Here is a 15,436-nt window from a genome sequence, read left to right as displayed (position 1 = left end):
TTGAACTGACCACCCGCCCGCATCAGTTGACCAGCTTTTGGGTTGTTGCGCATGCGCCGAGGTGTTACAGTTTGGGGCAATTGATATGCCTAATACTCGTATTCGTATTCGTACTCGCCACTCGCATTCTGCCGACACTGACTGCAAATATTTTGTAGGTTGTTGTCGCTTGACTGCTCAAAAACCGAAACCGAAATCAAAGAAAAAATGAACTACACGATGATTGCAGCAAGACATACTTAGCAATTACCTGGCTGTACTTAATCCTCAGATACTAATCAAAGTTATAAATGGACTTGCATTTGTTAATAGATGATAAGAATGCAGAACTCTTAATAATTGGTTAGCGTAATTGAGAAATTAGGCAATCGTTTTGTTGTTAAATAAATAAATTGCTGAAGGCAACTTTTTTGTGTAGAATAATTTTAAACATTTCATTAGATAAAAAAATAATTGAGCTAATACCTCAATCTGGATTGATATTGTTTGGGAGGTTATTAACTTTTGACTGTTCAATATAGAATAGAAATTCAACATATGCTTAGCAATTATTTGCTAAACTTAAAACAATAAATAAGCTTAAAGAATTTCGATTGTTGATTATATAGGTAATTAGTAGTTTTGTCTTAAAATGATAAGATTATTGCGATATTTATAATTGCATAATTAGCAGTTAAATAATCATTTTATTTTTAAATAAAAAGTATTTTTCTTTCTACAATCACTTTGTTTCTATAGAACATTTTTGTATTTGAGTCAGTTAATTAGCATAAAAAGTTCTTGACTGTGAGTCAAGTATTTTGGTAGCCAAACAATTGAGTTCACACCTGAGTTTAGACAATAAGTGGCACTTCACACTGCACCGTTTCTTTGGGAGAAAAAGCATTGAACTCGACATTGCACAGATCGATTAGTCAATCCATTCATTTACGGTCTTACGCAAATCGGAGTTGAATTGAGCGAAGTCGTGTTGAACTTCAGTCATGACATTGACTTACAATTGCCTGGCACACGCAAGTTTCCGCTAATCGACACGTTGCACAGTTGCAACTGGTTTCATTTTGGTCGCACTTCCAAGGCTAACGACTCGCAGATTGCGTATACGCAGCATGCGCCCGTGGCATGCGTTTGCGCACCTGGCAACAGCAACAATGTAACACATATGTATGAATGAATGCGCTGTTGTTGTTACTGTCTATTTGCCACAGTTGTCGCTAATAGCGTTAACAAGTTGCGTTGCAAGTTTTCCAATGCAATTTGCTTTAATTTAATTTGACTTACAATGAATGGGAATGCATTTGAATTGTCTTGCAAAGACTTTCACACTCTGCGACTGCAACTGCGATGACAATTAAAATGTTCGAGCATGTTGTGATTGCAAGTGACAATTCAATTGCCACACTCAGATTATGCAAATCGATTAATTTTGCAATAACCTGGGAGATGAAGCCATAAATGATACGAAAGCAAAATGCGATGCAATTAAAAAGGGACGCGACAAGCTGAAATGAATGGAGGGGAAGTAAAACTTTAGCTGACTTTAGCGCAATTAGCTGCACTCAGCGATGCTCAGATAAAATGGCAGTTAACGTTATTCTAACTTGTCTAGTTGCTATCATCTCACTTTTACGCTCTGCGCTTTGGCTTCACGTTGCTGCAATTGCAGTGCTTAATTAGTTTTTAATCTTTTTTAATTTCCTGAACTTTTCGCAGCAGGTCATTTCATGGCAGCAGGACAACGTACAGCAAACAGCAATCTCCTTATTTTTTTTTTTGCTGAAACAGGCAAATATCAAAGACAAAGTCGATTACATAGATAGATCTTTTGGCCATTATGTACGAAAGTTGAATTCAAGCTCAGCTCAGCTATCAGAATTTCTGAGACTAATTAACCTTGAAAGTCGTTTCTGCTGTCAACTGGCTGCCCGGGCTTGCTGTAACCTGTCCGATCAATCAATTGAAAAGTTTCGCTTTTTTGACACAAATGTGACCTTTGTTATCTTTGTGGGCGGCTCGGCTCGTTTAGTTTGCCATTGTGGACATTTTTCCGTTCCTGTCATTGCGTAAATTTGAAAGTGACACTGAAACTGTCAAGCCCGTTGGATAGAGATGCATAGCTCTCGTGAGCTAGAGATGGATAACAACAAATGGGAGAGAAATAAAGTGGAAGAGAGGAGGGGAAGGGAGGGAACGTCATGAACGTGCGACACTTGAGCGACATTTGCTTTTTTGTTATTGTTGCTGTTGTTACTGTTGTTGCTGCTGTCGTTGTTGTCTCTTCGCAGGAATTGATATTGAGATACGGCCTTTAACTCGTATTTGGCTAATGGTGATTGGACCTGGGCAAGCAGAGGTGTCAGCGACGTGACCTTCAAATGGAGCATGAATAATGGAAGTGCCAGAAATATGAGCATAGCATAAATATGCGTGACGGTGATAAAACAACTTTCGGCTACCAACTGCTGCTCTGTATATATGTGAATGCGTGAAAATGCCAAATGTGGAAAGGCGAAAATCCGACAAGAAAAAAGAAAAAAAATAATGGGGATAAGGGGATTGCAAAAATTGGAAACCAAACACGTGCTTTAGACATCTATCAAAATACCAATTAAGTTATTTTTACTGTTAAAGCTACATTAATGCAAGTCGTAAGCTGACAATTCCAAATGCCTCTCATCAATTATTTAAATGCTAGCCGCAATCATAGACAGCTTGCAAAGCTCGTGACATAATCGGAGCGATTTGAATGTGCTAAGCGCTAAGTTGATGCAAGTTTATATGCAAACTTTGTAAGTGAGAGTAGTAGCTTTGATTAATAAATTAATGAATTTATATATTGTAAGCAATAGCTGCACATCTTTCTAAGCTACTAAATTAAATTGAAAGCGATTTCATAAAAGCTAAAAATGAATAGATTAACAAATAAATTAAGAGACACAAATAAAATGATAGACTTAGGATATGAAAACAAAGGCAGGTTTTAAGCCGCTTCTATCTAACGTATTGGATGCGCTATTGACTTGAAAGCTCTTTCTTATAAGCTAATAAAAGTTGCTGATGAATTCACATATGAACTAGCAACTTGCAGCTTAAACTTGAGCAGCTAAAAGTTTATGGTAAAAAGCATATAAACAATAGTGGATTTTAGAGTTCATAAAAGCTCAACGATAGTTTTGCATGGCTTCAATCTACAGCAGCTCTAAGCTGCTATAATGTTGTCTTTGCTGTAAAGTATATTAAAGCTTTAATCACGCTGGATGCCGTAGCCCAAAGCACTGCAAGGAAGAGAGCACCTAATGGGCTTTAAGCTGCTGTCAGTGTACGGTAAAGTATGTCCTCTTAGATCAATTATCTGACAATTTTTATGTGGCACGCAGCATGCTGAACATTTGCCAGCCAGCTAGCTATTTTATAAGTACTCAAGATTCACACTCAGCCCCGCAGCACGCGTTCATAGTCAAGTAGCGAAATCTCTCAGGTATTTTGTACAACTTTATGATGTTTAAATTTTATGCCATGTTACGGTTACGGTTGAACATCCTTGAAATCAGCGGCATTTGAAACAGCGTTCACCTGATTTTATTTTCCGCATTTTATGTGTGCGCTCTTTTTCGTTTTTGTGTGTTCGCTTGGGTGTTCGGATGTTTGGCTGTTTGGCTGTTTGGCGTTGACCAGCCTGTTCTCTGAATCAATCCCAGCGATGGCTTTGGCCACTGCGGTTGTTTGCTTAGCTTGTCAGCCTGCCTGCCTGCAAACTTTTATTTGCAACGGCTGCTGTCGCACGTAGCCGTGGCATGCCCCAATGTGTTGGAAGTTTGTTTGGGTGGTCAAGCTGCGCTTGGCTTTTTGGCGTATTTTTAATGCACGTTGACTTCTTTTCTTTTTCATCTATAAATTTTTTTCCTGCTCGTTTTTGACCATTTTAATATCAGAGGCCAAAAACAGGGGCCGCGCCTCTAGGCCAGCAAATGGTTCCTCAACCAGTTTGTTTGGTCTCTTGTTGTTTTTGGTTGTGTGCCGTTGCCTGGCTGGCCCGTCATTTCATTCGCTTGTGCGAACTTTATGGGCATGAATTTTTGGGCATGTGGCTAGCTAGCTATTCCACGTTTGTTGGCTTGTTGGTTGGTGTGGCTCAGTTTGGGGTTTATGTGTCATTTTTCGCATGCGACAAAACAATCCCAGGCCAGTGTATCGTTATTTCAGTGTGTGTCTCTATTTTGTTTCGGCTTTTACGTTTATTGTCGCTTAGAATTTCCATATCAAATTGGTTGGAGGTCAAGCGTTTAAATGACGCGCGGCCATTCGTGATTCCTTTGCCTGGCACGTGCATGTCCTTAATACGATTTTTTGCTGACAATTTTAAGAATCTATTTCATTCAGTTAGCGTGGGATTTAGTTTGGCAAAAGGAACTGGGGTTTGGCCTATATGGCACCTGTGGCGAATCGCCATACTGTGTGAGCGACAACTGGCTTCACAAAAATGCTGCCGGCTTCAGTGAGTGTTGCAAGAGAGTCAGCCAAAAAAAAAAACGAAACATGAAAATACAGGTTTGAAGCGTGTCAAATTGCTTAAAAGTTTGATACAGTTTGTTGGCAACCCAACCAAACAGGCTGTCAGCTGGGAACTGGGCAACTGGCAACTGGGCCACAAAAGTCAATATTAATATCAATATCAATATCGCTATCGTTATTGCAATTGCTATCTCTCTACCCACGCGATCTTCGGGAGCTGCACCCAAATCGCATCGCAGACAAATTGCCAACTAATGCGACAATCAATCATACAAAACAAAATTTATGATTTGATTGAATGCAAAACTAAAGTCGCAGTTGGCCCTAGCCCCAGTCAATTAACTTGGCCCGACTTGGCTTACATGCCGAACGCTGCCTCGCCTGCTGACAGATGCGGATCACAATTTGCACTCCACGCTAACAACCAATAACCAAACATCGTCGTCCCTCGTCTCGGGTAACACCCTAATGACATGTTAGCAAGTATCTTTTTTTTTTCCCGGCCATAATTTTCGTAATTTCATGTTAGGGTGGCCACCGTTGATTGAATTGAATTATCTGCCACTCAATGCGCAAATCTAATATAATCCAAATAGAAACTCAGACAAGATCTTGAGATCTCTCTGTAAATGCAACTGTCACTGCTCGCTTACGGGTGGCAAGTCTGCGAGTTGTTAACGTTGTTCTGGGCAAGTGGCTCAGTTTGTAACGCTTTTTATCTGTGGCAATAATTGAAGGCAATTAAATTCATAAATTTTAATGATTTATTTTAGCTTTGCACGCTTAGCCAGCACATTGAATAAATTCTTGATCTTGCAGCGTCTACAGGGTGTCTAATAGATATTAAATAACTTATATTGGCAATAACCGTAATGATTTAAATGGTTGTAGACAAGTGTATTCTTGATCTGCTTGGGAGTGTTTCATAAAAAATGCGATGATTTAAGTTGTTGTTCCAGCTGTAGAAATGTCTATTAATGATATCAACATACAGGGTGGTTAAATGACATTAATGTAATTTAAATTGCCATTAAATGCTATGATTTAGATAGCTGTTCCAGCTGTTCAAGAATCAATGTTTAGGTGGTATATAAAATAAATAACTTTGCAAATAAATGCGATGATTTAAATTGCAGTTACAGTTGGGAACAAGTTTATTCTTGAACTCAGCATATAGGGTGTCAAATAGACATTTATGTACCGTAATTTATATCATATGCATATATACTATATGCATTGAATTAAATCTGGGTTCAAGCTGCACAAAAGTAATGTTTAGAGTGACTATAAAATAAAGAACAAAAATTGTGAGTGTGCTGAATTGAATTGTAGTGTCAACTCAGAATAAAGGGTGTCTAAATTTTCATTTGCATTGTCAAATTGCATAGCAGCTGCACAAAAGTTCTTTGTATAAATAAATAACATGGAAAATCAAAGCGATGAATTTAATTATATACATCTCTATCTTTGATCTCAACATACAGGGTATCTAAGACACAGTCATGCAAGCAACATTCCCAATAGACTGATTCCAGCTGGAATTATATAAACTGGATTACCAAGAAAAGCAATAAAAAATTCTTTATCTATAGAACAGTGTTAGAATAGAACATCCTGTATGCAGTCCAACAGCAATTGCTAAACAATTAGCGTTGATAATTAACCACAAATATTTGAAGCAACTACGTTTTGTGTAAGAACAAATAGGAGCAGACAATGTACGTAAGCAATGAAATAATTGATACACCCATGGACAGCGCATGACTTGGCTTCGCTTCGACTTGAACTGCATCCGCCTGGCCAAAAAGTCAGGCACAAAGTTTGTTTTTGGATGCGGCTCACTGCACTGTGCAATGAGTTGGTGTTGAAGCTGTTGCTTTAATGACTACCTCAATGTAGAGAAAAACCTGACTAAAATCAGAGTTGGCAATATGACGAGGCGATTGCAAGAGTTTCAATGCCAGCTGCCAGCTCAGTGATGCGTGCCAGGTCTAGAGGGGATTTCGTTGGCTTGCTATGATTTCCCAGGCTGCACCAAAAAAGTTATAAATTGCGCATGGAGATTGCCACGTGGTGGTCGCTGTGGTGCTGGTGTGCTGCGGTGTTGTTGCATTTTTATTGTCTTTGGGCTGGCTCAAATTTAAATATTAATTGAGTTTAATTGCAGCGCACAGCGAACAGTGCAAAGTGTTGGCGCACTCATTTGCCTAATGATCCAGCAGGTCGACAATTGGTTAACTGCTGATCTGGTCAACTGACCGTATGGGCCAACTCGTTAAGTGGCCAACACCCGCGGCGACTTTGTGGTAGAATTTGCTGATAATTATGTTGTTTTACAGCTGGCGCAATTAATTAAACATGATTTACCTATATGAATATGTATAGAGTGCACGGGGCAATAAGATAAATGGCTGCACATTAAACCGAATACTTACTATACACAAATATTCATCGAGTGAGAAACATTCACTCACTCACTCAACCATTCACTCACTCAGTCAGTTAGTCAGTCATAAGTGCAGTCGGTACAAATCTGAACAAGAATAATTAAATAGTTGCATCGAGCTGGCATTTGGCATGCAATTTATGGCCAGATTTTGTTTTGTATTCTGCATTCTGTTGAATGCATCAATTTGCATACAGCAAAGCCGCAGACAGTCTGATAAAAACCTCTCACCCACGCCTGTGTGGCATTGCAATACGAATGCAACTTTTAGTCGGTTTTGATGGATGATAGAGTGCCTGCTAGAGATGACAGCGTGACACGAGTTAAAAATATTTGACAACTATTCTTAAATTTTAGAATTTTACAATATTTATTTCGCCTGATGTAATACTTTAATATTTTATGTCTAAGCTTCTTTTAGTTTCATATTAATTTATATTCATACTTGGTATACCTGCTAGAGATGACAGCGTGACACGAGTTAAAAATATTTGACAACTATTCTTAAATTTTAGAATTTTACAATATTTATTTCGCCTGATGTAATACTTTAATATTTTATGTCTAAGCTTCTTTTAGTTTCATATTAATTTATATTCATATTAGTATGCCTGCTAGAGATGGCAGCGTGACACGAGTAAACAAGATTTGACAACTAAATTCCTAAATTTTAGAATTATACTATATTTACTTCGCTAGATTTAAGACTGGAATATTTTAAATCCCAACTTCTTTTAATTTAATATAAGTTTATATTCTAGCAAATCTTCATGTTTCCATCTTTAGTTTCCAGCTTGAATTTGGCTCATATGTCACTGGAGACCCTTAAAGTGGCACTTTGGACAACGGTTTTGAGTTTTTGCAGCTGCTGTCGACTGTAAAAGAATTTCCGTTTGTCATATTTACTTTTTTAATGGCATAAGTAGTTTAAATTTGTTATTTGTCTAGCGTAGAACTGTAAATGACACGAACTTGGCCAGACACTTGAATGGTTTACGGCGCGTATACTTAATATGCTCGTAATATTATTATGATAAATGGCGCAGCGTTTAATAGTGATAATTAAATATATAACACATAAACTGCAAATGACACTTGTTGAAGTAGAATTGAAACTGTTAAATAAATACTTTTAAAGTAACTACTATTTAGTTTGCAGCTCGTGTCATTAGCTTGCTTAATTCTAGTGCTTAGAACATTCACTAAGTATAGAGAAAATCACTTAATAAATATGATTATTTAATTAGCACTTTTTTTCGCTGCTGTAGCGGTTCTTTTTCCAATGTACCGCATTGCTTTGGCTGTAGCGCACCCATATGAAATGATAATTATAGCTGCACAAATTGTGCAGGATAGGTGGGCATGAATGCAGTGTACACAAATCTTTAGATTGCACTTGAGCAGTCCGGCCCACATGTCGGCAATCGGTGCAAAAAAAACACAGAAATAATAATAATAAAATGAAAACGAAAACGAAGGTGACAACGGGAATATAATTTATAATGTTGCGCATGTTGCAAAAATGTCAAAACACACCCGCCACGCCCCCGAACACACACTTACAACATTCATATCCATACATTCACATACTTTTTGTTGGGGGAGTTCAAAAGCGCAAGTTGAGTTTGCAGTTTATTTAAATTAAATTGGCGCTGGCTCTCTGGCAGTCAAGAGCTGAGCAAATTAAGTTGCCGATATGTGGCACACTATGCCATGTGCTACATGCAACACACACTCACACACTGACACACTGATGGCGCCTATCGAATGCAAATGATCGAACTCTATGCGCACTCGTTATTAAATGTGTTTCTTGTGTTGCGGCAGGTAAAACAATAAAAACCAATAGCAACAGCAACAGCAACAGCAACAACAACAACAATTGCAAAGTGTGGCAAATGCAACATCAAGATTGAGTCGAATGGACTCTAAAGAAATGCTGCAACATGTGGCAACAACAACTTTAGCTGCAGCAGCAGCAGCAGCAGCTAGACCATTTTATGTCTTTTGTTTTGTGTGCTGCGCTTTTATTTTTAATTTGCAAACTTTTCGTTTCAGCCGTTTTTCGATGCAGTTCAATGATTAAAGAGGCAAAACGCCCAGAAATTGGTTTACAATTTTTCTTGCTCTTGTTGTTACTTGATTTTTTGTTTTTGCTCACTTTTGTGAGCTGTGGCTGCGGCCCGTGGCATGTTGCAAGTTGCAGCAACTTGCGACTCCCTAAGCGTTAGCAACAACAACAACAACACTAACCGTAAATTCATAAGAATTTTTTAATTTGCTGCCCAGGCCCCTTGTTAGCTCTGTTTATTGAGAGAGTGAGCAGCAACATTTTTGTTGTTGTTGTTGTTGTTGTTGGGCGTGGTCTGGCCAGAAACATTTTTGGAAAGGCACGCGGCGATAAGATCGAACATAAATCCCTCCTATACCAAATAATGAGTGCTAATTGTTCAATGCACGGAAGTTCAATTGCCCCCACACACAGCACACACACATTTGGCGTGGCAATAAAAAAAAACGCGTTTACAGCTACCATAAAAAATCAAATATATAAAACAAAACAAATCCAAATACCGCCAGCTCGCAATTAAAATTCTTTTCCGACGTTGAGTCAATCGAAAGCAAGGTCATGGCAGCAGCATTTTGCAGTGACAAACGCAAAATGCAGCACCAATGGCTATAACGAATCTTGTCGGTTGTGCCAGCGTTAGCTGTAAAACCGCTAAAAGCGAGCCAAATGTGTCTGGCAACAATTCGCTTTGGCAACACATTCGTCGTTACTCGTTTCGTGTCTTCGCCTTCGTCTTCGGCTGCGGCTGCGGCTGAGTTCGGCTTTTGGCTAAAACCCGATTCAAGCCGCGATTAACGTTGTAATTCGATTACTCTTGTGGCACATTGTTCTGCTTGTGCTCTCATTGTAGTTATATTGTTACCATTGTTGTTGTTGTTGTTGCTGTTGCTGTTGCTGTTGCTATTGCTTTTGCTATTGCATTTTGTTTTTGCTTTCGGTGTGTTTGCGCAGTCGCCGGCGTCTCAGCCAACTTCGTCGACGACGCCTGTCTCTGGCGGTATATATTAGAGCCGTCCGCCGACAGTCAGCACAGTTCGTTAACAGTCCTAGTCGAGATTCTAGGAGGTTCAACCAGCGTCCAGCGATCCAGCAGCAGTGTCTTGTGTTGTGTCGTGTGTGTTTTTCTATTATCCCCAAACAAATTCCTTTCAAACGGTCCGTTGCCGTTTCTTTCCAACACTTGTGATTAACATTTTGTGAACAAAAATGAAGTCATTTGTAAGTAAACGCAACGTACAAATTGTGCATAAAATAAATTACTTAAATGTAGCATGCGAAAAAGGATAAATCAATGCATAAATACAACAAATTGTGAGCGGGTTCATTACAGCAAATGTTTGGGCATTAACTTTGTTCAGCTCATTTTAACTTCCTTTGCTGATTAATCGTGATTTAAAATTTGCTTATTTAGTTCTTAATTTACATATCAGATATTTCAATTTGATCTCCATATATTCTTTTATTCAAGCTTTTAAGATTTGCCATGATGCATATTCAGTTCCTAATTTAAGCTCAAAATTTTAATGATTTGTTAAAGTTTTTGAGACTTGCCATAATTCATATTCAATTTATAATTTGACAACGAAGTTTTTATATTTCCTTAAATCTTGTACTATTTGTGATAAAGTAAATTCATAGTTTTTAAAATCATTTAAATAATTCCTTAGTTTCGTATAAAGTTTTTCGATTACTGCTCTCTTCAAAACTCTGCCATTTTCAAAGTGTTGATAATAATGCAAGTTAAGTTAATTCCCAGTTATGTTCCTCAAGTAAATACCATATTTCCCTTAACTTCCTTTTATGCAAATGTTCACTATTAATAAAGCAATCAGGTTTTTATTTAATTACAATTTGAGCACAGCTTGAACTGTATCCTTCAATCAATGGGCAGATCAGGTTTCTTTGCCACCCAGAAATTAGTTACAGCTGCCGACAGTCGGTGTAACATGCGGTTGATAAGCCGTTGACATGTTGCATGTCGGATAGTTTAGTCACCGCTTGGCAGTTCAATCGCCGCTCCACATAATACATATAGTAGCAGTATAATAATGGCCTCGTGCTCGTATGCGGTAATACATCAACAACAACAGTATCTCGAATCGAAAATCAAATCAAATGTTTCGCATGACGGCGTTTTGTTGGGCGGGGAAAAGCGAAAGAAAAAGAGAAAGATAGAGAAGACGTGTGGGGATGGTCAGACAATCAGCAATCGAAAGGAAAAGTAAGAGAAACATTGGCGCAAGCGCAAAGCGAGTAAAAGCGGTGAAAAGTCTGAACAACCGGGTGACCAACTGACTGACTGAATGACTGACAGACATGCGCAATTATTGCTTTAGTTACGTATCAGCATCAGCGATGGCATAAGCCTAATCTCCAACACACTCTCTCTTCCATTGCAGTTGATTGCCGCCGCTTTGCTCATCTCAACGGTGTCCGCCTCTTGGCACGGAGCCGTTTCCACACAGTATCAGCATCTGGATCCCCATAGCCACACCTATTCGTATGGCTATGCCGATCCCAACTCACAGAAGCACGAGACGCGTGCCCATGATGGCACCACCCACGGCTCCTACTCCTATGTGGATGGACATGGCCACACACAGTCCGTCTCATACACCGCTGATCCTCATCATGGCTTCAATGCCGTCGGCACCAATCTGCCACAGGCGCCCGCTGTGCCCCATGTGGCGCCCGTCTATGCCGCTGCCCATGCCCATGCCGCCTATGTGCCATATGCTGCGCATCATCACGGTGGCATCCACATTCCGGTGCTGACCCACGGCGGCGTTCCAGTCGACACTCCCGAGGTGCAACACGCCAAGGCTGCGCATGCTGCTGCTCACGCTGCTGCCGCCCACAATGCTGGTGCTCATCATCTGTACAAGCGTTCCATCTATGGCGGTGCCTGGGCCTATGGCGGTGCTCCAGCTGCTCATGTGCCACTCACTCACGGTGGTGTGCCCGTTGATACTCCCGATGTGCAGGCCGCTAAGGCTGAACATTATGCTGCCCACGCCAAGGCTCTGGGACATGTGGCGCATGCTCATGGTGCTCCAGTCGAGACTCCCGAAGTGCAACACGCCAAGGCCGCTCACTTTGCCGCTCATGCCGCTGCCCGCTCCGGTCATGCCATCGCTCCCATTGCCCACGGTGGCTACCATGTGCCTGTGATCCACAATGGTGTGCCAGTCGATACTCCCGAGGTGCAGCACGCCAAGGCCGCTCACTATGCCGCTCTGTCGCAGGCTTCGCATGGCAGCAGCTCGCACAGCTCCTGGGACGATGGCCACTACGATGGACGCTGGGAGGCCAGCCACGACAGCCATGCCCAGAGCTATGCCACCGGCTATGCGCACAAGGGTCCCATCCACATTCCAGTCATCCACAACGGTGTGCCCGTTGAGCCCGCTGAGGTGCAACACGCTCGTGCCGCGCATCTGAACGCTGTGGCTGCCGCCAGTCATGGTGCTGGTGCCCATGGTGGTTACTATGGTGGCTCCGCGCATGAGGATGATGGCCAGTATCATGCTCACTACAATCACTATTAAGTTCAGCCATCGAGATGACGATTGATACGATAATGACGACAACGGAAGCAAGCTAGCGTATATGTTGCTTTGCCTCTCCTCCTCACACACTCTCTTCCTGTCTCACTCTGTCTTCTATACACCTTTTTATTAGCAACAACTTTAACTTCAACGCTGTCTCTGTCTCTCTTCTGAAACACACACGCAACAACACTTCAATGGAAAGAACTACACACGGGAGATTTGAGCTGATGTCTCACTTGCCCGTCACTGCTGAAGCTTTTCCTACAATATCTTTTATCGAACTATTCTCGAACTTTTCACTCGAACTTTATTTACTTCAACTTTACGATCCCACTGTCAAGTCTCTTAAGTTCTGCTCTCTCTTCAATTTACATACTTTCAATGACTTCCTCTTCTACCTATTCTAGACTTGAGCAATGCTGAACGAGTATGTTGTAAATAATTGTTGTAATTTTTTATATACCTTGAATCATGTACTGGATATGTATCCACATATATTATATGAAACTGCAAACAGACAAATAAACTGCAAAAATGTATTTGATCACAAACAAAAGTGTTTTTTTAATTGCATGAAGGGAAAAAAGAGTAGAAAAATATTTTTGGGGAACATTAAATATATCAAGAGAATTTATTATAGCAAATATTGAAAAGAAATTTATTGGTAAAATGTTATTTGACATATAATAATTGACATTTAAATAAATATACTAAATTTTCATTGTCATACAAATTCACATTGAAAAATAATATATGTATATTTCTTGGATTCTTATTTGCAAAATAAAATAAGGATTAAAGTGGCAATTAATTATTGTGAAGCCAGGCATTTTATAGTAATTAAAAATAAAATAAATTTCAGGAAACAATTTGTTAGACATCTTGTTTTCATTTATGAATTAAAATTTGTTGTATTCTAATGAATTTTGTGGAAATATCTTTTTCTTCTTCAATATAGTTCTACAAAAAAATGTTTATAAAATAAATCGAAATAAAATGTGACTTTAAATTTATTAAAGCTCGTCACTTGCACTCTTCATAGCAATTAATACAGGCTATATAAAATTCTTTTCAAGCAACAGTCTGTCAGTCAGAAAACTTGTTTATTTTTATGAATTGCAATTTGTTGACTTTTTAAGAATTTGTGGAATTATCTTTTGAATTGCATTTCAAATTGTTCGACATTCTCTTTTTGCACTTCCATCCAGAATGTTGAGCACTCTGAGCTCCTTTCATTTCTTTTTCTTTTTTTTTGTCACATACTCGAACTACGCTTGGCTGTTATGCATATGAGAGGGAGGAGTGAAGAGAAGGAGGAGAAAGCTGAATACATGGGATATTTGCAGTGTAGCGATTGAAATATGCATATCCTGGCTGTCATTGAGAAGGAATGCAGAATGATGGGCGGGACAGGAAGGATGGAGAGATGGGAGAATGCGAGTAAGCCAGGAATCTGTAAACACATTCGAGTGCAAACAATCAATCAATTTCGGAAAAGCGACATTTTGTTGCTGCTGCTGGAATTGTGTTGGCTTTGAGCTATTTGCGGTCAAGTGAAAACACCAAAATAAATATAGAGTGTAGTGTAGTGCAAGCTGGGTGGGCCAATTCCAATTTGCAAAATATTTAGTGTTAGCCTCGGGTTGTTCAGATGGCTGCGGGCTGCGGGTTGTTAGTATTAATTTGTAGCCCTCACGCCAGCAGGCCATAAATTGAAATGCAACCTTTGCAACCTAATCAATAACCTTGGCTCAACGCGCCGTCAATTACAGGGCACGCTGTCCTCCGCGTCCGCTGTTTCGGGCTCAACTAATTAAAAATTAACAATCTCTGGCGCACACGCAAAGGTCACGGCACGATACAACATCACAACGTCAAGTGGTTGGCCCTGGTTCGATTTGCGGCACACATAAATAACCGTAACAGAAGGTGAAAAGCCTCTCGGGGAAAAGCCTTCTGCGCCGCCTACCGAAAATGTTCGCTCGTTAAGTGTTTCGGTCAGGACAAGTTAGCCACTTAATTAGACATGTACGTCGCATTTGCCAATTGAATTAATGGCATAAATTTCAAATCTAAATTTGACCTTGAGGTCAACAGGTGCAAAAGGATCGAATCATTTGCTTTGTGATCTCTGAGCATTTGATTTTCGACTCCAATTGTCTAATTGTGGTGCAATTGAAATTATTTAAATTGCCAACAAGCGTTTAAATGGTCAGTTGCCGTGTTGCTGTGTGGCCAGAATGTGTGGCAGCAGCATGAGTCTCAACGGTAGCTTGACCAAAATGATCAAACGTTTCGCGTTGCCACAAGCGCGATGTGGGCGTGGCCATCGACGAAGCCCACGTCAAAAGTGAATGTGCAGCATTGTTGTTTTTGGTTCAAATCATTTTTGCCAACTTTATTATTGCAATTTTCGTGTGTTGTGCTGTGCTTGGCGTTGAGTGGCGAGCAATTCGCTTCTTGCCACGACTTTGTTTTGTTTTGATTGTTTTTTGTTGTTGCATTATTATTTCTGCCAGTTCATTTTTCATACGAATCGAAGAATTTGCGCTTTGCGGCTCATTTGCATGGCCAACAATTTGGCAACCAGTTGCCTGCTCCACCGCTCTGCCTCAAGTTGGCCAGAACCACTCTTAATTGGAGGGCCAGTTCCAGTTCCAGCCCAGTGCTCAATACTGCGACTGCGACTGCGAATAAAGAACCGTTAAGTAAACACCAAAACAAAAAAATGCCTGGCAACAATTTGTATAAAATAACACAATTACTAAGCCATTTTTTTTAAGCCCAGGTTCTCTTTGGCACTTTTTCGTTGGTAGGCGTTTACATTTTGCCAAAGCATTTTGCATATTTTTGTTT

The 15,436-nt window shown here is 40.0% G+C and overlaps 1 protein-coding gene across 1 annotated transcript; it reads left to right on the top strand.

The window, feature by feature from the left end:
- The first annotated feature begins 10,056 nt into the window (after positions 1–10,056).
- On the top strand, positions 10,057–13,130 carry LOC132786538 (histidine-rich protein PFHRP-II). The gene is made up of 2 exons (XM_060793087.1): positions 10,057–10,247; positions 11,429–13,130. Exons 1-2 carry the CDS (start codon positions 10,236–10,238, stop codon positions 12,575–12,577), a joined length of 1,161 nt encoding a protein of 386 aa, XP_060649070.1. The 5' UTR covers positions 10,057–10,235; the 3' UTR covers positions 12,578–13,130.
- The last annotated feature ends 2,306 nt before the right edge of the window (positions 13,131–15,436 follow it).

This window comes from Drosophila nasuta, chromosome 2R, assembly GCF_023558535.2.
Source record: "Drosophila nasuta strain 15112-1781.00 chromosome 2R, ASM2355853v1, whole genome shotgun sequence".
Classification (NCBI taxonomy): Eukaryota; Metazoa; Arthropoda; class Insecta; order Diptera; family Drosophilidae; genus Drosophila; species Drosophila nasuta.
Note: the sequence above shows the minus strand (reverse complement) of the source record. Positions and strands in the feature narration are given on the sequence as shown.